The sequence below is a fragment of the Oncorhynchus kisutch genome, linkage group LG13 (assembly GCF_002021735.2).
Source record: "Oncorhynchus kisutch isolate 150728-3 linkage group LG13, Okis_V2, whole genome shotgun sequence".
Lineage (NCBI taxonomy): Eukaryota > Metazoa > Chordata > Actinopteri > Salmoniformes > Salmonidae > Oncorhynchus > Oncorhynchus kisutch.
This window is the reverse complement of record NC_034186.2, coordinates 37692076-37714396: the sequence shown is the minus strand read 5'-3', so window position 1 is coordinate 37714396 and position 22321 is coordinate 37692076. Positions and strand designations below refer to the sequence as shown.

At 43.5% G+C, this 22321-nt stretch overlaps 1 protein-coding gene across 1 annotated transcript; it reads right to left on the bottom strand.

The window, feature by feature from the left end:
• Positions 1-1176: 1176 nt before the first annotated feature.
• On the bottom strand, positions 1177-21015 carry LOC109902468 (transmembrane protein 161A). Its single transcript, XM_020498839.2, has 12 exons — positions 20778-21015; positions 20037-20140; positions 19705-19791; positions 19483-19574; positions 7054-7210; positions 6564-6715; positions 6386-6449; positions 6071-6214; positions 5848-5961; positions 5559-5733; positions 5346-5442; positions 1177-3098 (listed from the first exon to the last, which is right to left on the bottom strand). Exons 1-12 carry the CDS (start codon positions 20778-20780, stop codon positions 2800-2802), a joined length of 1488 nt encoding a protein of 495 aa, XP_020354428.1. The 5' UTR covers positions 20781-21015; the 3' UTR covers positions 1177-2799.
• Between the last annotated feature and the right edge of the window lie 1306 nt (positions 21016-22321).

Genomic DNA, 22321 nt, shown 5'->3' with positions numbered 1-22321 from the left:
AGTAAATTTACCCCAGCATCAAATTGCATCTTGGTGCACAGATTTGTTTACAGATCATGATGGTGTACTCGGAAGGGGGGGCTATAACAACAAATACCCAGGGCCTATGATTTCTTAATCCGGAAATGGAGGGTTTGGTGTGAATGTTAGGGAGAAAATTCTCCCAATGAAGTCAAAGTACTCAGATTAGCAGTTTTGCCATCATTGTAAAAGGCTCCATGATTTCAAAAGCATCACAAAGGCAAATGAATGATGAGATTAAACAGGGGGGGAAATATTTCTTAAACATTTCACTCAAAGTTTTCCTGCACATCATATAAAAATCTGTTGTTAAACTGTCAAAGCATTCTGTTACTGCAAGAGATATTTAGGATCAGAATCTGAGCCATCCATAATACACACGGTTCCTAGGTGTTAACTTACCAGAGAGGGGAGCAGTTTTCTCAGTGTTTGAGCACGATTTCCTCCATTGAAGCATATCCCAACTCACCGGCACATAAAGGCTCAGACAAGGGGCCGTCCCTCTCTAAATTGGGCATCTTTGTGGGTTTTGACTGGATGTGGAAGTCAAATAATATCTCCAATAAATCATGTCAGCTCTGAATAACACCCTGCGGGCCGCAGTCTGGCTGTGACACATCTGAGGGAAGGCTTTGTTACTTGTTGCCAGCGATATCTGACAGAAGTTTGCTGTACAATATCCAGCTGTTTTTAACCATATCATTCCACAGTAGGAGTGATATCCAGAAAAAATATATACAATTTGAGGCGGAACAATGTTAAAATTGTGATACTGCATCACATTGCTAAAAAGCTAAATGAAATTGATCACACAAAAACCTAATATATTTAACACAAATATATTAGATTGTTGGAGGAATAAGTGCAGTGAAATGATCAACGATTAAAATATTATCCACTCTGGAGGTTAAGGTCAGAGGTGAGGGTCAATTCAGCAGCTAGACACCATTGTCATGGATGATGTATTTTGTCAAATGGTAAATTAACTTTGAAAAAACCCTTTCTTTTCTCCCACACTATATGAAATACAAGACAAGTCAGTGGGAGAAATGAAAAGCAAAATTATTTAATTTTGATTAAAACATTTAGCTGGGATAATTAAAACATGTGGTATTGGCTAAGGTGTGATTAATCACCGATAATAAAAAGACAAGATTTAAAACAAGAGTTTAATAATTTCATAAGCCAGTAACATTTGCCACACAGACAACAGAATAAAACATTTGGTATACAACTAAAAGTTCAAACCATGCATTCAGAAGTCTTTAGTTGAAAAAAACATTTTCATACAGACCACACAACGTAAAATGAATACCAAACATTCAATCAATCTGATTATTTTTTTTAAACACAGAAATCACACTTTCCAAAAACAAAACGACCCAAAAGTCCAACAGCATGACACCTGTACCTTTCCAACATGATCAGTGGCAATGGAGTATAAATAAGTTATTATTATTTTTTTTTTTAAACCGTTGACACTACAAAATCAGCAACACATTTCAGACCTAGGTTTAAGTTTTAGGCAAGATTTGTTCTACATCATCCTACATCATCTTAAAAACGGGCAATCTGCATAAAATGTTTCACTTATAAATTGTACCCATTGATTCTTGAAGAATATAACTTATTAATGCCTCATGAGCTCATGAGCTCAGTTCAACTGTTCTACCCAATCAGAACCAAAATAAGCTTGTTTTACTCCAATGTTTGTAAAACTATATAGCCTCAAAACACGGTTAAAACTATCATTTTGATATCATGGATGGTCAGTCCTTGCATCCATAGCTCTGTCTATACATTCAAGAGTGGTTACATTTTCCCTCCCCATCCCTCAGCTTTTACCGAAACAGGGGCGGGGAAGGCGCTTCGTTATTGTTTCAACTGCTGATTGACGCTTTAAGTGTAAATGGTTGTTTGGCAGCAAAACAAAAACGCAGGAAATACTTTGTTCAAACAAATTCAACTGACAAACTTTGTTGGGACTGAAAGATGGTTGCTAATACAGGTAAGATTTGCCAAATCCAGGCTGGGCTGGAGTGTTATTGAATGATACAGATAGATAGCTGTTATCACCCGTCTACTATTTTGCAGAAAAAAAGAGATATCTTATCATTGACTCAAAATCCCTGAGTTTCCAGGCACTTAGAATTCTTCACTGAATACCTCCATTAAAACACAGTAAAATATCCTCAGTGCTTTGTTTTAAAAGGGGGGTAACTAATGATTAAGGAGAATGGACGGTCGAGTGGTGATGACTGCTGAATAGACTGAACTCCACGGCTTCATTACAATCAGTACGGTACAGCAGAACTAAAGGACGAAAATAAATAAAGCATCAAGCATTTCTGAAATCAGCCTCTACTAGCAAACTTGGCTGGAAGTATTGGTACCTTTTCCTACTAGAAACAGCTCATTTGCAACATTTCCTGATACAATATGATAAAATAAAAAATAAGTAACACTGGCTTCAAATGCATTTGTTAAAACAGAGAAATGTGATACATAGCAGTTGGACAGAATCCAGTCCACATTATACAGCATTTCATCATAGTCCTGGTCAAGGTCTAAGGGTCTGACTGGGCCCACAGGACAACAAGGTAGTAGTAGTAAGGTGTCAGCATGTCAGAAACCATCACATCCCTTTTGATATCGGTGACACCTTTGTTACAGTAACAGACAGGAGCACACACATCCTGTCCATTTGTTGTATTGAGTTTGACCTGCCTGGAACACTGGCACGGTGTTAGCTAGAGATTAAGGGTAGTGTAGTCCTCTTCAGTTCTGCATGAGGTACTGGTGGAAGTAAATGCCAAACAGGCTGCTGATGACTTGGCAGGCGGCCACCCACCAGGTGAGGAAGGCAAAGAGGCCTCTGAAGAAGAGGGGGGTGAGGACGGAGCGCAGGGCCGAGAAGCCCTCGGTTAGACGGGCCACCGTGGCCTGGATGTCCTCCTCCATGTCCTCCACCCCCTCTTCGTCCTCCTCCAGCCCTGGCAGGACGGGAGAGACCGTGGGCATTACCAGGGCAGGGGTCACCCCCGGAGCCTGCTCTGCGCCACTCCATGAGAAGTCACCTGAGATACAAAGAAGTCAGTAGGAACAAATGGGTGTTACAACGAGACATTTGAAAGGCACAACTGAAATACTTTACATTTCCATGGATCAAGCATTGTGATGAAACTGTTGGTATATTATCATAACTCCATATTGTTAAATTATAGAATGCAGATTCTCAGCATTTTACGTAGGGCCACCTAAGGCCTCACTAAAAATCTGATGAGAATGTGTGGTTCGCGTACAGTTTAGCAGCTGTTATAGCAGTGTACCAAAATTATTATGCTACTAGCTCCTCGCAACGCAGTCAAATGTCAAACAGCTAACATGTAAAGAAAAATACAACAAAAAAGGCAAGAAATCAAGAACGGCAGGATGAATCCAATTAACAACCCAAATAGCACTGAAGCAGTATCAAAATGCAATCTATGCAAATGTACATCAGCGGAATTTACACAACAGCTAAGAATGACATGCACAGCAGTAGATATATAACAGTGAGATACAGTGCCTTGCGAAAGTATTCGGCCCCCTTGAACTTTGCGACCTTTTGCCACATTTCAGGCTTCAAACAAAGATATAAAACTGTCTTTTTTTGTGAAGAATCAACAACAAGTGGGACACATGAAGTGGAACGACATTTATTGGATATTTCAAACTTTTTTTACAAATCAAAAACTTAAAAATTGGGCGTGCAAAATTATTCAGCCCCTTTACTTTCAGTGCAGCAAACTCTCTCCAGAAGTTCAGTGAGGATCTCTGAATGATCCAATGTTGACCTAAATGACTAATGATGATAAATACAATCCACCTGTGTGTAATCAAGTCTCCGTATAAATGCACCTGCACTGTGATAGTCTCAGAGGCCCGTTAAAAGTGCAGAGAGCATCATGAAGAACAAGGAACACACCAGGCAGGTCCGAGATACTGTTGTGAAGAAGTTTAAAGCCGGATTTGGATACAAAAAGATTTCCCAAGCTTTAAACATCCCAAGGAGCACTGTGCAAGCGATAATATAGAAATGGAAGGAGTATCAGACCACTGCAAATCTACCAAGACCTGACCGTCCCTCTAAACTTTCAGCTCATACAAGGAGAAGACTGATCAGAGATGCAGCCAAGAGGCCCATGATCACTGTGGATGAACTGCAGAGATCTACAGCTGAGGTGGGAGACTCTGTCCATAGGACAACAATCAGTCGTATATTGCACAAATCTGGCCTTTATGGAAGAGTGGCAAGAAGAAAGCCATTTCTTAAAGATATCCATAAAAAGTGTCGTTTAAAGTTTGCCACAAGCCACCTGGGAGACACACCAAACATGTGGAAGAAGGTGCTCTGGTCAGATGAAACCAAAATTGAACTTTTTGGCAACAATGCAAAACTTTATGTTTGGCGTAAAAGCAACACAGCTCATCACCCTGAACACACCATCCCCACTGTCAAACATGGTGGTGGCAGCATCATGGTTTGGGCCTGCTTTTCTTCAGCAGGGACAGGGAAGATGGTTTAAATTGATGGGAAGATGGATGGAGCCAAATACAGGACCATTCTGGAAGAAAACCTGATGGAGTCTGCAAAAGACCTGAGACTGGGACGGAGATTTGTCTTCCAACAAGACAATGATCCAAAACATAAAGCAAAATCTACAATGGAATGGTTCAAAAATAAACATATCCAGGTGTTAGAATGGCCAAGTCAAAGTCCAGACCTGAATCCAATCGAGAATCTGTGGAAAGAACTGAAAACTGCTGTTCACAAATGCTCTCCATCCAACCTCACTGAGCTCGAGCTGTTTTGCAAGGAGGAATGGGAAAAAATGTCAGTCTCTCGATGTGCAAAACTGATAGAGACATACCCCAAGCGACTTACAGCTGTAATCGCAGCAAAAGGTGGCGCTACAAAGTATTAGCTTAAGGGGGCTGAATAATTTTGCACGCCCAATTTTTCAGTTTTTGATTTGTTAAAAAAGTTTGAAATATCCAATAAATGTCGTTCCACTTCATGATTGTGTCCCACTTGTTGTTGATTCTTCACAAAAAAATACAGTTTTATATCTTTATGTTTGAAGCCTGAAATGTGGCAAAAGGTCGCAAAGTTCAAGGGGGCCGAATACTTTCGCAAGGCACTGTATGTGAAGAATCCAGTATATCAATAAATATGCAGTGTGTATAAATAAAGTATTATTAGAATATAAGAAAAAGCAAGGAATCATTTTTTTCCCCCTCAAAGCTAGTTGTTGCCATGTTAGGTACTGTACATGTCTTACCAAGGGCCTTCAGAGCCAGAGTAGAGAAGAGGATGAGTAGAACAGGGACCATGTACTGCAGGGTGACTATGGTCAGGTAGCAGAACACACGGGTCACCTGGAAGGACAACAACGTCAAAAGACTCATGGGTTTAAGGTCTCATCTGGTTCTCCAAACAACTCAAAATAATTGCTTTCACATGAAAACGTTGCCATTTAGATGTGTTGTCGGACCTTCCTCTGGATGTCGATGGCGGCAATGCGCCCCGCCTCCTTCTTCATCTGGTCCACCCACTTCTGGGAAAGGTTGAGGTAGGCTTGCATGTGGTAGCGGGTGAGGGCCAGCCTCAGGCAGCACAGAACCACCACTGTCCACAGACGAACACTGTCAAATACCGCACTTGACATACTGGGAATATATCACACACACGAGATCTGTTAACACCTTGAGAAGGAATCAGCACAAGGGTGCCAAATGGTCACATTTGTAATATTGGAGTCCAGGAAACAAACACACACTTACAGGGTGACTGAGGTTTTCCCCATTGGAGCGTTCCCCAGGAAATCCCTAGCAATGGGTTTGATCCACAACACGATCACCACCACTGGGGCCAGGAAGCTCATGTGCAACAACATTCTATGGGAAGCAGAAAACAGCACAACACCCAAACAGTAAGACATTACTAGTCAGTGGAACCAGTTGGTTATTTGGTTTCACAGTTAAATAAGTGTTTATGTGTTCTTACTGGATGAATGGGCGGTCTGAGTTCATCTGAACTGCGTCCAGGTGGGTCTGGGCTAGGCGGAGGCCAGGGAAGGCCAGCAAAGCACCAATAAAAGCACAGATGGCAGCCAGACCCAACTTCACAGTCAGCTTGGTCACAGGGACTCTGATGGGAGTCCAAATATAATAGCAAACATTAAAGGGGCACATTTGCCAACACAGATCACTAAAAGCATATTGTCGGTCAATGAATGACTGGCAACTATTCTATGGACCCAAGTTGTGATTTTTTTATTTTTTTTAAACAAATTCAACTGTCCAACTAAAAGATACTTACGACCACTCTGCAAAGCCTTGATGTTTTGCGAAAACCTCAAGGTTGTCAAAAAGACTGTTAAAACCTGCAATACAAATGATGAAAAAGCACAAACTGAAATGATAAAATTAACTAAATAAATGTGTTATACATAGCCTAATGGGGCATGACATAGTAGGGGTTAATGTAGTGCACATACCAGGCTCCAGGCCAAACTCCAGGTAGTCCTCTCTGACCACCAGCACCAGCATGGCCACCAGCAGAGACAGGAAGCCAAAGGCCAGGCACACCGAGCGCTCGCCTCCCTCGTCAGACCTGAAGTAGTGGCCCATCAGGGAGTGGAGGGTTTTCCTGTGAGAGTTAAGGGAAACACAGGGACAACCGGACAGTCCTTTGGAAACAAAACAGCTCCAATCAAGGAGCAGCACAATATTGATGCATCCAAGTATTTTTCTGGCACAGTACATGTTTGGGTTATTCATTTACCAGGGTCCCACTTTGTAGAAAGTGACAAACACAGTTCTTACATAATAACATTGGCAAGTACAGTGAGTACAACTTCAGTTAGTCTAAGTTGACATAGTAACATAGTACTTACAGCTGTTTTCTTACGAATAGTTCATAATAATACTTTTTCAAAATTGTAATACAATTGTGGGCTTCCAGAGCGAGGGTGAACTGAAGGATACAGGCAGCAGAGAACGGTCAGCACACACCAGATGGCCCCAATGTGGACCTCCTTGGCAGGGTCCACTACACAAAAGTAGCCCTCAGTGAAAAGGTAGATGCCCATGGCATACACTGCAAAGTCAATCAACCACTGGTACTCCAGGAAGAATCGCAGTACTGAGAAGGGGAAAGGAGAGGCAAAGCAGAAACATTGTAAGGAAAAGATAAGGCCTAAAATACAAAGCCAGCTAAGGCTTGGAGGGCATTTCAGTTTGCAGTAGTGGTGAAAAAACAGCTAGCTGGAGCTCGTCTGAGCGGTCGGCCACATCCTTTCCCCTATACAAGTCCATTCCTAATTGTAACACAAAGATTACACCTACGATGTGTGTGTGCGTGCGCGCACAACTGTGTGGTGGGGATCAAGAGACAACAACTCTGGATATGGACACATCTGCCTTGTTCTAACCTGACAGCCTGTAGCGAGTCAGAACCTTAACAATCAGCATTACGTACTAGCGGAGGGAATTCCCAGCCGACCGCTCAGACGAGCTCCAGCTAGCTGTTTTTTCAAGGTTCTTCGAATCGTTGGGATTCTGACCTGGCTACAGTGATGGCGTGCGTACCAGTGAGCTGCGAGGCCTTACGCACCTCTCACATCCTACAGTCGTCCAACCCAGCGGTCAGGGAGTGACCACACTAGGGTTGGGTGATAACCAGATTTTTACGAGGACCTGCGTCATGTGCAGGAAGAGATCAGGAGGGCGTACTCACCACCGCTGGAGCACCATTTCTGCCGCTACTCTCCTGACCGTCACCACTCTAGGCCCCCTGGTTAGAGCCATCGTCCCCACCTTGGGAGTGCCAACACAGCCTATACTCCCCGAGTCAGCCAGGCTCCCTACTCCACGAGAGACACTACTCCACGAGAGACACTACTCCACGAGAGACACTACTCCACGAGAGACACTACTCCACGAGAGACACTACTCCAGGCCTCTCCAGCCAGAGCACTTGCCACCTCCATGGGACCGTTGGGAATTCCACTATGGCCAGAGGTGACCCAGTTATTTACCAGATCGTCGTCACTCAGGCCCCCCTGGCTGGAGGCGTATATACAGTTGAAGTCGGAAGTTTACATACACTTAAGTTGGAGTCATTATAACTCATTTTTCAACCACTCCTCAAATTTCTTGTTAACAAACTATAATTTTGGCAAGTCAGTTTCTTTGTGCATCACACAAGTCAATTGTTTACAGACAAATTATTACACAATTCCAGTGGGTCAAAAATGTACATGCACTAAGTAGACTGTGCCTTTAAACAGCTTGGAAAATTCCATTCCATGGCTCGTGATTAGGCGAATTGACATAATTTGAGTCAATTGGAGGTGTACCTGTGGATGTATTTCAAGGCCTACCTTCAAACTCAGTGCCTCTTCACTTCACATAATGGGAAAATCTAAAGGAATCAGCAAAGACCTCAGGAAAAAAAATGTAGACCTCCACAAATCTGGTTCATCCTTCGGAGCAATTTCCAAACGCCTGAAGGTACCACGTTCATCTGTACAAACAATAGTAAGCAAGTATAAAAACCATGGGACCACGCAGCAGTCATACAACGCAGGAAGGAGAAGCGTTCTGTCTCCTAGAGATGAACGTACTTTGGTGTGAAAAGCGCAAATCAATCCCAGAGAAATGTCCTTTGGTCTGATGAAACAAAAATAGAACTGTTTGGCCATAATGACCATGGTTATGCTAGGAGGAAAAAGGGGGAGGCTGGCAAGCCGAAGAACACCATCCCAACCGCGAAGCACGGGGGTGGCAGCATCATGTTGTGGGGGTACATTGCTGCAGGAGGGACTGGTGCACTTCACAAAATAGATGGCATCATGAAGATGGAAAATTACGTGGATATATTGAAGCAACATCTCAAGACATCTCAAGATAAAGCTTGGTCGCAAATGGGTCTTCCAAATTGACAATGACCACAAGCATACTTACAAAGTTGTTTCAAAATGGCTTAAGGACAAGAAAGTGAAGGTATTGGAGTGGCCATCACAAAGCCCTGACCTCAATCCTATAGAAAATCTGTGGGCAGAACTGAAAAAGCATGTGCAAGCAAGGAGGCCTTCAGGGTAGTCCTCTACTCGCAGTGGGGACTCCCTGGTGGTCGAGGCGGATGCTTGGGTGTCCAAGGTTCGACTGTCTGCTGCCCTGAAACCTTCAGCCATAAAGTCTCCAACCCCCTCCTGCTCCTGGCCTGGAGCCCAAACTAGCGGTGGATTATTCACCCATGCCTAGGATGGAGGAACAGCCTGCAGTTCAGATGTTGGGGCCTCCCCCACCATGGCCAGGTGGGATCAGTCCATGGCTGGTGGCGGCTAGCTGGCCCTCAAGGACCCCCCCCCCCCCCCCCAAGGCCCTTGGTCTTCTGTCCCCTTAGGATCCGGGTTATCTGCTCCTCTAGGTGTGTAGTCCCTGCCTCTAGCCAGTTCGCAGCCTGTCCTAGCGCGAGGCTACAAGTTCCCTGCTCAGCTAGTTTTGTAGCCTCCCGCTATATCTGGCTTGCAGTCCTCAGTCTTAGTATTGGTTTCAAGTCCCCTGCACTGCTAGGCCCTCAGCCCCCTGACCCAGGGTGGCTATTGTCTCCTGTTCTGGAGGGCCGCCGGCCTCCTGCACTGGTTGACCCTCCGTTCAGTCGCAACTCGGAGACCACCTGACAGTCTCCGAGGCCTAGCCTGCACCTGCCTCCGGATCATCTAACTTCGGTCTGTAACGTCTGAACCATTTGGGCTACACACTAATTTACAGTGCTAGTCAAAAGTTTGGACACACTCATTGAAGGGTTTTTCTTAATTTTTTACTATTTTCTACATTTTAGAATAATAGTGAAGACATATGGAATCAAGTAGTAACCAAAAAAAGTGTTAAATCTAAATACTTTTGAGGTGAGATTCTTCCAAGTTGCCACCCTTTACCTTGATGACAGCTTTTCACACTCTTGGCATTCTCTCAACCAGCTTCATGAGGTAGTCACCTGGAATGCATTTCAATTAACAGGTGTGCCTTGTTAAAAGTTAATTTGTGGAACCTCTTTCCTTCTTAATGTGTTTGAGCCAATCAGTTGTTTTGTGACAAGGGGCTAAAGTGGGCTAAGTCCATATTATGGCAAGATCAGCTCAAACAAGCAAAGAGAAACGTACACAAACGTCATATACAGTCCATCATTACTTTAGGACATAAAAGGTTAGTTAATCCGTAAAATTTCAAGAACTTTGAACGTTTCTTCAAGTTCAGTCGCAAAAACCATCAAGCGCTATGATGAAACTGGCTCTCATGAGGACCGCCACAGGAAAGGAAGACCCAGAGTTACCTCTGCTGCAGAGGGTAAGTTCATTAGAGTTACCAGCCTCAGAAATTGCAGCCCAAATAAAGCTTTAGAGTTCTAGTAACAGACACATCAACATCAACTGTTCAAAGCAGACTGCGTGAATCAGGCCAACATGGTCGAATTGCTACAAATAAACCACTACTAAAGGACACCAATAAGAAAAAGAGACTTGCTTGGGCCAAGAAGCACGAGAAATGGACATTAGACCAGTGGAAATCTGTCCTTTGGTTTGATGAGTCCAAAATTGAGATTTTTGGATTAAACCGCTGTGTCTTTGTGAGACGCAGAGTAGGTAAACAGATGATCTCCGCATGTGCAGTTCCCACCGTGAAGCATGGAGGAGGTGGTGTGCTTTGCTGGTGACACGGTCTGTGATTTATTTAGAATTCAAGGCACACAATCAGCATGGCTACCACAGCATTCTGCAGCGATACTCCATCCCATCTGGTTTGCGCTTAGTTGGACTATAATTTGTTTTTCAACAGGACAATGACCCAACACACCTCCAGGCTGTGTAAGGGCTATTTGACCAAGGAGAGTGATGTAGTGCTGCATCAGATGACCTGGCCTACACAATCACCTGACCTCAACCCAATTGAGATAGTTTGGGATGAGTTGGACAAAAGAGTGAAGGAAAAGCAGCTAACAAGTGCTCACCAAGACCGCTGGAAAATCATTCATCATGAAGCTGATTGAGAGAATACCAAGAGTGTGCAAAGCTGTCAACAAGGCAAAGGGTGGGTTCTTTGAAGAATCTAAAACATATTTTGATTTGTTTAACACTTTTTTGGTTGCTACATGATTCCATGTGTTATTTCATAGTTTTGAGGTCTTTACCATTATTATACAACGTAGAAAATAGTAAAAGGAAAAATCCTTGAATGAGTAGGTGTCCAAACTTTTGACTGGTACTATATATGGAGACTGTTTAATGCCAAAAATATGGGGTTAAATACATGTAAAAAATAATAATGTTTCCTGATCTTTCTTATCTGTCTCAGATATAGGAGAGACACTTCAGAACAAACTTCTTTTTGATATATTTTGGGGACTATCTTATTCAATGTGCTAATAGCAGTAAGACCCTAAATAATTTCTAAATGTTTAATATATATATTTTTTTCAAGGAGTTTTAAACTCAAAATCAAAAAGCTAAATGATCCTTGATATGACCTTCTTAAAACAATTCCATATAGCTTAGTAGAACCACCCCTCCCGTGGATTAGACAGGGCTTAGACTCTGACAGGTTAGAGACTAAGTCCCCCAGTACAACCTTTTTCAAGTTGTTTGGATTTATATAAGAAATCCAAGGGCAGCTGTAAAAAAGGCCATGCCTGTGCACGGGACTTTCCCCACAGTCCCTTAAGGGTGGATCACTCTCCATCACAGCTGTCCATCACAGCCCTTCGTTTTCAGCCAATCAGTGGGCTTGGACACGCATGTCGACACTGCACCTGCCCATTCTAGCTGACACAAGAAGAGGACACAGGTTTTGGTGACCAAGTTACTTTACTACATTTGTAGTACTGCTGTAATTATGCACCTAATTCCCTTGTACATTTAGGATGGCCTACAGCTGGTGGAAATTGTGTATATCATTATTGCATTGCTTGCATTAGTATTTATGCACAATATGTTAGTTTAGAAATTGTTATTTTATAGCTTGTAATGTTTGCACATTCTACCACTGCGCATTCATAGTTCTCACTAGTGCTATGCCATGGCGAGTTTCTAGAAGTTTCAGGCGGTCCCCAAAGTCGCGCGTGCAGAGTCTGATGTACGACTCTGTAGGACCAGAGACAGACCAGATAATATCTACATCAGGCCAGAGAGAGAGGGCTATAAATCGTGCCTGTCCGAGTTACTAGTTCTCTCTCTGCTATGTGTGTATGTAATGCCATTATGTAAAGATCCTGTTGTATTGCTACATTATTATAGTAGATCGTATCTGGTCTGTCTCTGGTCCCACAGAGTCGTACATCAGACTGTGCAAGTGTGAGCTTCGAGGACCGTCTCTGAAACTTCTAATCAGGTTCTAGAAACCTGCCATGGCATAAGACTAACGCAAACTATGAATGCGCAGTGGTAGAATGTGCATACACTACAAGCTATACTATAATAATTTCTAAACAAACATATTGTGCGTAAATAATTATGCAAGTGATGTAATAATGATATACAGTGGCAAGAAAAAGTATGTGAACCATTTGGAATTTCTGCATAAATTGGTCATAAAACTTGATCCGATCTTCATCTAAGTCACAACAATAGACAAACAGTCTGCTTATACTAATATCACACAAACAATGATATGTTTTCATGTCTTGATTGAACACACCGTGTAAACATTCACAGTGTAGGTGGGAAAAAGTATGTGAACCCTTGGATTTAATAACTGGTTGACCCTCAATTGGCAGCAATAAACTCAACCAAACGTTTTCTGTAGTTGCGGACCAGACCTGCACAACAGTCAGGAGGAATTTTGGACCAGTCATCTTTACCAAACTGTTTCAGTTCAGCAATATTCTTAGGATGTCTGGTATGAACCGCTCGAGGTAATGCCACAGCATTTTAAATCGGGTTGAGGTCAGGACTCCAAATGGGCCACTCCAGAAGGCGTATTTTCTTCTGTTGAAGCCATTCTGTTGTTTGATTTACTTCTGTGTTTTGGGTCGTTGTCTTGTTGCGTCAACCAACTTCTGTTGAGCTTCAATTGGTGGACAGACAGCCTTACATTCTCCTGCAAAATGTCTTAAACTTGGGAATTCATTTTTCCGCTGATGATAGCAAACTGTCCAGGCCCTGAGGCAGCAAAGCAGCCCCAAACCATGATGCTCACTCCACCATACTTTACAGTTGGAATGAGGTTTTGATGTTGGTGTGCTGTGCCTTTTTTTCTCCACACAGTGTTGTGTGTTCCTTCCAAACTAAACTTCAGTTTAATCTGTCCACAGATATTTTTCCAGAAGGGCTATGGAACATCCAGGTGCTCTTTTGCGAACTTCAGACGTGCAGCAATGTTTCTTTTGGACAGTAGTGGCTTCATCCTTGGTGTCCTCTAATGAACACCATTCTTGTTTACTGTTTTACGTATCGTACTCATCAACAGAGATGTTATCATGTTCCAGAGATTTCTGTAAGTCTTTAGCTGACACTCTAGGATTCTGAACCTCATTGAGCATTCTGCACTGTGCTCTTGCAGTCATCTTTGCAGAACAGCCAGGAGAGTAGCAACAGTGCTGAACTTTCTCCATTTATAGACAATTTGTCTTACCGTGGACTGATGAAAATGGTTCTTGTGAATAGCAAACTCAAATGTTGTGTGTGTTTTTTATAGGGCAGGGAAGCTCTAACCAACATCTCCAATCTCATCTCATTGATTGGACTCCAGGTTAGCTGACTCCTGACTCCAATTAGCTTTTGGAGAAATCATTAGCCTAGGGGGTTCACATGTGTTTTCCAACCTACTCTGTGAATATTTAAATGATGTATTCAATATAGACAAGAAAAACACAATAAGTTGTTTATTAGTTTATGCACACTGTTTGTCTATTGTTGTGATGAAGAGCAGATCAAATTTTATGACAAATTTATGCAAAACTCCAGGTAATTCCAAATGGTTCATACTTTTTCTTGCCACTGTACACAATATGCACCAGCAGTAGGCCATTTGAAATATTCAAGGGAATTAGGTGCAGGATAACAATAGAGCTACAATACAGACCTATAAACTAAACAGCTAAGCATTACCAAACAGCATAAAATCCCCAGTCGTAGACCCCACAACTTACTTTCCTGGATGCACACACAATGTTCCTTGAGTAAACTAGGTCACCAGCCAAAACTTGTGTACTTCTTGTGCATCGATAAAACTCTGAGCTACAACGGGCAGGTGCGGGGTCCACATGCGTGTCCAAGCCCACTGATTTAAAATATTAATGTAATGACGCCGTAGGGGATGGCTGCCGTTTTATGGGCTCCTAACCAACTGTGCTATTTTGTGTGTTTTTTTCGCATTGTTTGTAACTTATTTTGTACATAATGTTGCTGCTACCTTCTCTTATAGCCAAAAAGAGCTTCTGGATATCAGAACAGCGATCACTCACCTCGAACTGGACAAAGATTTTTTTTTCTTTAATCAGTCCGACGCGAAGGATATACTGCTTCTCTGAGACCAGGCCCAAATCTCTGTCATTCGCGTGAAGAACAGATGGAAATACAGGGGGCGGAGATCAGGGAGCCTTGTGAGAATTTGTCGGTGAGTGGGTAACCCACCTCTACCATGAGTTCAATTAGCCAACGTGCAATCACTGGAAAATAAACTGAATGATCTTCGTTCGAGACCATCTTACCAACAGGACATAAAAAATGGTAATATCTTACGTATCAACGAGTCGTGACTGAACGACGATACGCAAAATATACTGCTGGCTGGGTTATCTGTGCATCGGCAGGACAGAACAGCTACGTCTGGTAAGACGAGTGGTGGGGGAGTGTGTCTATTTGTCAATAACAGCTAGTGCGCAATGTCTAATATCAAGGTAGTCTCGAGGTATTGCTCGCCTGAGGTAGAGTACCTCATGATAAGCTGTAGACCACACTATCTACCAAGAGTTCACATTATATATTTCGTAGCTGTCTATTTACCATCACTATTTACCACCACTGGTGCTGGCACTAAGACGTACAGCTTGTTGAGTGCAAAGGCCATAAGCAAACAGGAAAATGCTATTCAGAAGCGACGCACCTAGTGGCCGGGGACTTTAATGCCGGCAAACTTGTGTCCGTTTTACTTCATTTCTACATGTATGTCACATGGGCAACCAGAGAGGGAAAAAAACTATTGTTCACCTTTACTCCACACAGAGATGCATACAAAGCTCTCTCCCTCACCCTCCATTTGGCAAATCTGACCATAACACTCCTGATTCCTGGTCACAAGCAAAAACTAAATCAAGAAGTACCAGTAACTTGCTCAATACAGAAGTGGTCAGATGACGCGGAAGCTACGCTACAGGAATGTTTTGCTAGCACAGTACACGCTGATTCGGTGAGCAAGTTTATTAGCAAGTGCACCAGTGATGTTGTACCCACGGTGACAATTAAAACCTTCCCCAACCAGAAACCGTGGATTGATAGCAGCATTCGCGCAAAACTGAAAGCGCGAACCACTGCTTTTAATCATGGCAAGGCGACCAGAAACATGACCGAAGACAAACAGTGTAGCTATTCCATCCGCAAGGCAATCAAACAAGCTAAGCGTCTATATAAAGACAAAGTAGAGTCGCAATTCAACGGCTCAGACATGAGACATATGTGGCAGGTTCTACAGTCAATCACGAATTACAAAAAGAAAACCAGCCCCGTCGCAGACACCGATGTCTTGCTCCCAGACAAACTAAACAACTTCTTTGCTCGCTTTGAGGACAATACAGTGCCACGGACACGGCCCGCTACCAAAATCTGCGGGCCCTCCTTCACCGCAGCCAACGTGAGTAAAATATTTAAAAGTGTTAACCCTCGCAAGGTTGCCGACCCAGACGGCGTCCCTAGCCACGTCCGCAGAGCATGCGCAGACCAGCTGGCTGGTGTGTTTACGGACATATTCAATCAATCCCTATCCCAGTCTGCTATTCCCACATGCTTCAAGAGGGCCACCATTGTTCCTGTTCCCAAGAGAGCTAAGGTAACTGAGCTAAACGACTACCGCCCCGTAGCACTCACTTCCGTCATCATGAAGTGCTTTGAGAGACCAGTCAAGGATCATATCACCTCCACCCTACCTGACCCTAGACCCACTCCAATGTGCTTACCACCCCAATAGGTCCACAGAAGACACAGTCGCAATCACACTGCCCTAACCCATCTGGACAAGAGGAATAGCTATGTAAGAATGCTGTTCATCGATTACAGCTCAGCATTTAACACCATAGTACCCTCCAAACTCGTCATTAAGCTCGAGACCCTGGATCTCAACCCCGCCCTGTGCAACAGGGTCCTGAGCTTCGACGGGCAGCCTCCAGGTGGTGAGGGTAGGAAACAACATCTCCATCCCACTGATCCTCAACACTGTTGCCCCACAAGGGTGCATTCTCAACCCTCTCCTGCTCCCTGTTCACCCATGACTGCGTGGCCATGCACGCCTCCAACTCAATCATCAAGTTTGCAGACGACACTAGTGGTAGGCTTGATTACCAACAACGACGAGACGGCCCACAGGGAGCAGGTGAGGGCCCTCTGAGTGTGGTGTCAGGAAAATAACCTCACACTCAACGTCAACAAAACAAAGGAGATGATAATGGACTTCAGGAAACAGCAGAGGGCGCACCCCCCTATCCACGTCGACGGTACAGTAGTGGAGAAGGTGGAAAGTTAAGTTCCTCAGCGTACACATCATGGACAAACTGAAATGGTCCACCCACACAGACAGCGTGGTGAAGAAGGCGCAACAGCACCTCTTCAACCTCAGGAGGCTGAAGAAATGTGGCTTGTCACCAAAAAACAAACTTTTACAGATGTACAATCGAGAGCATCCTGTCGGGCTGTATCACCGGCTGGTACGGCAACTGCATCGCCCACAACCGTAAGGCTCTCCAGAGGCTAGTGAGGTCTGCACAACGCATCACCGGGGGAAAACTACCTGCCCTCCAGGACACCTACACCACCCGATGTCACAGGAAGGCCATAAAGATCATCAAGGACAACACCCGAGCCACTGCCTGTTCACCCTGCTATCATCCAGAAGGCAAGGTCAGTACAGGTGCATCAAAGCAGGGACCGATAGACTGAAAAACAGCTTCTATCTCAAGGCCATCAGACTGTTAAACAGCCACCACTAACATCGAGTGGCTGCTGCCAACATACTGACTCAACTCCAGCCACTTTAATAATTAAAAATTGGATCTAATAAATGTATCACTAGTCACTTTAAACAATGCTACTTTATATAATGTTTACATATCCTACATTACTCATCTCATATATACAGTTGAAGTCGGAAGTTTACATACACTTAAGTTGGAGTCATTAAAACTCGTTTTTCAACCACTCCACAAATGTCTTATTAACAAATATAGTCTTGGCAAGTCAGTTTGGACATCTACTTTGTGCATGACACAAGTAATTGTTCCAACAATTGTTTACAAACAGATTATTTCACTGTATCACAATTCCAGTGGGTCAGAACATACAACACTAAGTTGATTGTGCCTTTAAACAGCTTGGAAAATTCCAGAAAAGAATGTCATGGCTTTAGAAGCTTCTGATAGGCTAATTTACATCATTTGAGTCAATTGGAGGTGTACTTGTGGATGTATTTCAAGGCCTACCGTCAAACTCAGTGCCTCTTTCCTTGACATCATAATAAAATCAAAAGAAATCAGCCAAGACCTTCGAAAAAAATTGTAGACCTCCACAAGTCTGGTTCATCCTTGGGAGCAATTTCCTAACACTTGAAGGTACCACATCCATCTGTACAAACAATAGTATGCAAGTATAAACACCATGGAACCACGCAGCCATCATACCTCTCAGGAAGGAGAAACGCTCTGTCTCCTAGAGATGAACGTACTTTTGTGTGAAAAATGCAAATCAATCCCAGAACAACAGCAAAGGACCCTGTGAAGATGCTGGAGGAAACGGGTACAAAAGTATCTATATCCACAGTAAAACAAATCCTATATCGACATAACCTGAAGGCCACTCAGCAAGGAAGAAGCCACTGCTCCAAAACCGCCATAAAAAAAGACACATGGGGACAAAGATGGTACTTTATGGAGAAATGTCCCTAGGTCTGATGAAACGAAAATAGAATTGTTTGGCCATAATGACCATCGTTATGTTAGGAGGAAAAAGGGGGAGGCTTGCAAGCCGAAGAATACCATCCCAATCGTGAAGAACGGGGGTGGCAGCATCATGTTGTGGGGGTGCTTTGCTGCAGGAGGGACTGGTGCACTTCACAAAATAGATGGCATCATGAGGAAAGAACATTATGTGGATATATTGAAGCAACATCTCAAGACATCAGTCAGGAAGTTAAAGCTTGGTCACAACTGGATCCTGGACTTTCTGACGGCCTCCACTGGTGGTAAGGGTAGGCAACAACACATCTGAAATGCTGATCGTCAACACGGGGGCCCCTCAGGGGTGCGTGCTTAGTCCCCTCCTGTACTCCCTGTTCACCCACGACTGGAAGGTCTGATCACAGACAACAATGAGACAGCCTATCGGAAGGAGGTCAGAGACCTGGCAGTGTGGTGCCAGGACAACAACCTCTCCCTCAACGTGAGCAAGACAAAAGGAGCTCATTGTAGACTACAGGAAAAGGAGGGTCTACCACACCCCCATTCACATCGACGGGGCTGTAGTGGAGAGGGTCTAGAGTTTCAGATAACTTGGTGTCCACATCACCAACAAACTATAATGGTCCAAACACACCATGGCAGTCGTGAAGAAGACCAGTTGCATCACTGCATCAAAGACTCCAGACACCAAAGTCATAGACTGTTCTCTCGGCACGGCAAGGGGTACCAGAAGACTCCTTAACAGCTTCTACCCCCTAAGACTGCTGAACAATTAATCAATTGGCCACCCAGACAATTTATATTGACACCCCCCCCCTTTCTTTTTACACTGCTGCTACTCGCTGTTTATTATCTATGCATAGACACTTGACCCCAACCTACATGTGCAAACTACCTCGACTAACCTGTACCCCCGTACACTGTCTCAGTACCGGTACCCTCTGTATATAGCCTTATTGTTATTTTATTGTGTTACTTTTTATTTTATTACTTAAGTGTATTTAGTAAATATTTTCTTAACTCTATTTCTTGAATTGTTGGTTAAGGGCATGTAAGTAAGCATTTCACAGTATATATATACACAATATATATTCGGCGCATGTGACAAATACAATTTGATTTGATCTTTGATTGTCCGAAAATGATGGGCTATGATTGACAGCTAAGATGGAGAGATAGCCACCCTAAAAGGATTGTGGGGAAAGTCCAGTGCACAGGCATGGCCTTTTTAACAAGTGGTGCTTTTGTTTATTTACCAAGGGCATCAAGGACGCTGACTGGAGCTTTTTCTAAGTGAAGGTCAATGTCCTTGGGAACTGTGAGAGGCTTGCTGTCCCCATTCTGTCTCCTACAAAACAGAAGTAGTCAGCAAACATTTCCTTTAACAGCCAGTCTACCACCATAAGAGTGATACAAAGGCAGCAGACACCAGTTGTACTGTATCATCATGCCCCCTCCCACCTGTCCCCAGCTCACACCTGTCTCTCTTGCTGGGCTTGCTGGGCATCTGTTTTCCAGCTAGGGCACACAGCTCTCCCTCAGAGGGGTGTTTGAACCGGAAAAGACTGAAAGGATAAAGTTAGATTTGTTAAAAAAATATATACACACCCCAAGTAAGTTATTAGCTAGTAGTAGGGTCACAGTTGTTCTTTCAAATAAATGGCCCCTGATAAGGTCTAAGAGTTTATCATGGCCTTATGATCATACCAGGAATGTCAGACCCTTACCATGAAGTCAACATTACCAAGACATAGCTACACCCCATCTCCAAAGCCACATCTGTATATGACATTTGTGTACATGACTTTACCTGCCATTGCACAGGAGCCAGCGGGCAAATGAACAGTGTGGAGCCATTCTCTGCATGATGCTAGCAGCCAGCAAGCTGACCACCAGCTGCACTCCAATCAGCGCCTGGTCAGTGAGAGAGAAGACACACACACACACACACACACTTGGTTAATCAAACTAAAGTACAAAAATGTGTTAACCCAACTTTTATAGACAGCCAACATGGAATTTCCAGATACATTTTTCATCTGACACATCAGCTGCTATGCATTTCAAAGGAGTCGCTACTAACGTTACATCTGCAAAAGGGTGGGGGGCGCACTCCCTACCGTGTCAATCATTCAACTTTTCAACGAAGAAACCAAATCCTCTACAGCTAATGAAATAAATTGCCCAAGATAGCCACGACAGGAGGTATAGTGGCTGTGAAGGTTTAAGTTAACCATCCATGATAGCAGCCCAAGCAAGCTAGCTAACTTATTGTGCAACGTGTACATAACTAGTCAAATGAATGGAAAGAGAAATTTATGCTGCTAGCTAACTTCAAACTGACACCCAGCCAGCTATCAACTTGCAGGGAACCTATAGCTAGCTAACTTCGTTACTTTACAGGTAGTTGATCATGCTAAGCTAGCTAGCTAGGCTAACTATTTTGTAGTCAAATACGTGTAACAGTGGCTAAAAGCTAGCTACAAGCATTATCTAGCGAAGCTTTACATGCTGGGTGCAAGTGGCTACAGCAAAAGATTTAGCTACTCACCATCTCTTCAATTATCCGAAGTTTTTTTCGTAGTGTTAGCTACACACGCGTGTAGGTAGCTTTCAGTGTCTTGACAGCTGATGACATGTGAAACTCGGGCTGCATTCAGTACATAAAAACGTAATAGAACGTTTCATTTGAACCAAAAAGGGGCTGTACACCAGGAGCGCGTACGTATCTCAAAGTCTGTTCAGGAACGTAAAAGAACGTTTTGGGAAAGCGTGTGTTCAATACAAACTGTTCCGCAACGTAGCAAGCGGTCATGCTAATTGAACGCACCCCCGGATTTGGGTTCCACGATCCTCAGAAAGACAAGCGTTTTCATTGGATCGAGAAGCCTGTTGACGATTTAATTGGATACCCTTGTAAAATATTCAAAAAATGTTGGAAGATTTCCAGTAAAAATATTCCTCGGTCACAATGGCTGTGTTCGAGAGCATCAAAACGGTGATGTATCTTGGGTAAATTGTGACTGACTGATCTTCAAATAATATGGAGTAGTTATTTAGACTGCAAGGTGATTTGTAGATCAGTCAGTCTCGACTCTCATTTCAAATCGGCTACAAGGTCGAACGCACCCAATAAGAATAATCATGTATTTTCTCATGGAGAAAATCAATTGTTTCACCTGCTTAGCAATAAAAAGCAGTGGTGGGAAAAGTACCCAATAGTCATACTTGAGTAAAAGTAAAGATACCTTAATAGAAAATGACTCAAGTAAAAGTGAAAGTCACACAGTAAATTATTACTTGAGTAAAAGTCCAAAGTATTTGGTTTCAGATATACTTCAATATCAAAAGTTGCTAAAATATACTTAAGTATCAAAGTATAAATTATAAACCAGACGGCACCCTTTTCTTATTTTTATTTACATATAGCCAGGGGGACACTAACACTCAGACATCATTTTCAAACGGAGCATGTGTGTTTAGTGACTCCGTCAGATCAGAGGCTGTACGGGTGACCAGGGATGTTCTCTGTTTAGTGAGTCCGTCAGATCAGAGGCAGTACGGGTGACCAGGGATGTTCTCTGTTTAGTGAGTCCGTCAGATCAGAGGCAGTACGGATTACCAGGGATGTTCTCTGTTTAGTGAGTCCGTCAGATCAGAGGCAGTACGGGTGACCAGGGATGTTCTCTGTTTAATGAGTCCGTCAGATCAGAGGCAGTACGGGTGACCAGGGATGTTCTCTGTTTAGTGAGTCCGTCAGATCAGAGGCAGTACGGGTGACCAGGGATGTTCTCTGTTTAGTGAGTCCGTCAGATCAGAGGCAGTACGGGTGACCAGGGATGTTCTCTGTTTAGTGAGTCCGTCAGATCAGAGGCAGTACGGGTGACCAGGGATGTTCTCTGTTTAGTGAGTCCGTCAGATCAGAGGCAGTACGGGTGACCAGGGATGTTCTCTGTTTGATGAGTCCGTCAGATCAGAGGCAGTACGGGTGACCAGGGATGTTCTCTGTTTAGTGAGTCCGTCAGATCAGAGGCAGTACGGGTGACCAGGGATGTTCTCTGTTTAATGAGTCCGTCAGATCAGAGGCAGTACGGG

Excerpts from the sequence above, each read along its gene's own strand:
- LOC109902468 (XM_020498839.2), bottom strand. Across the intron at positions 19,792-20,036 it reads TGGCTCCTGTGCAATGGCAG|TCTTTTCCGGTTCAAACACC; the intron begins GTAAAGTCATGT and ends TTATCCTTTCAG. Across the intron at positions 6,215-6,385 it reads CAAGGCTTTGCAGAGTGGTC|AGTCCCTGTGACCAAGCTGA; the intron begins GTAAGTATCTTT and ends GACTCCCATCAG.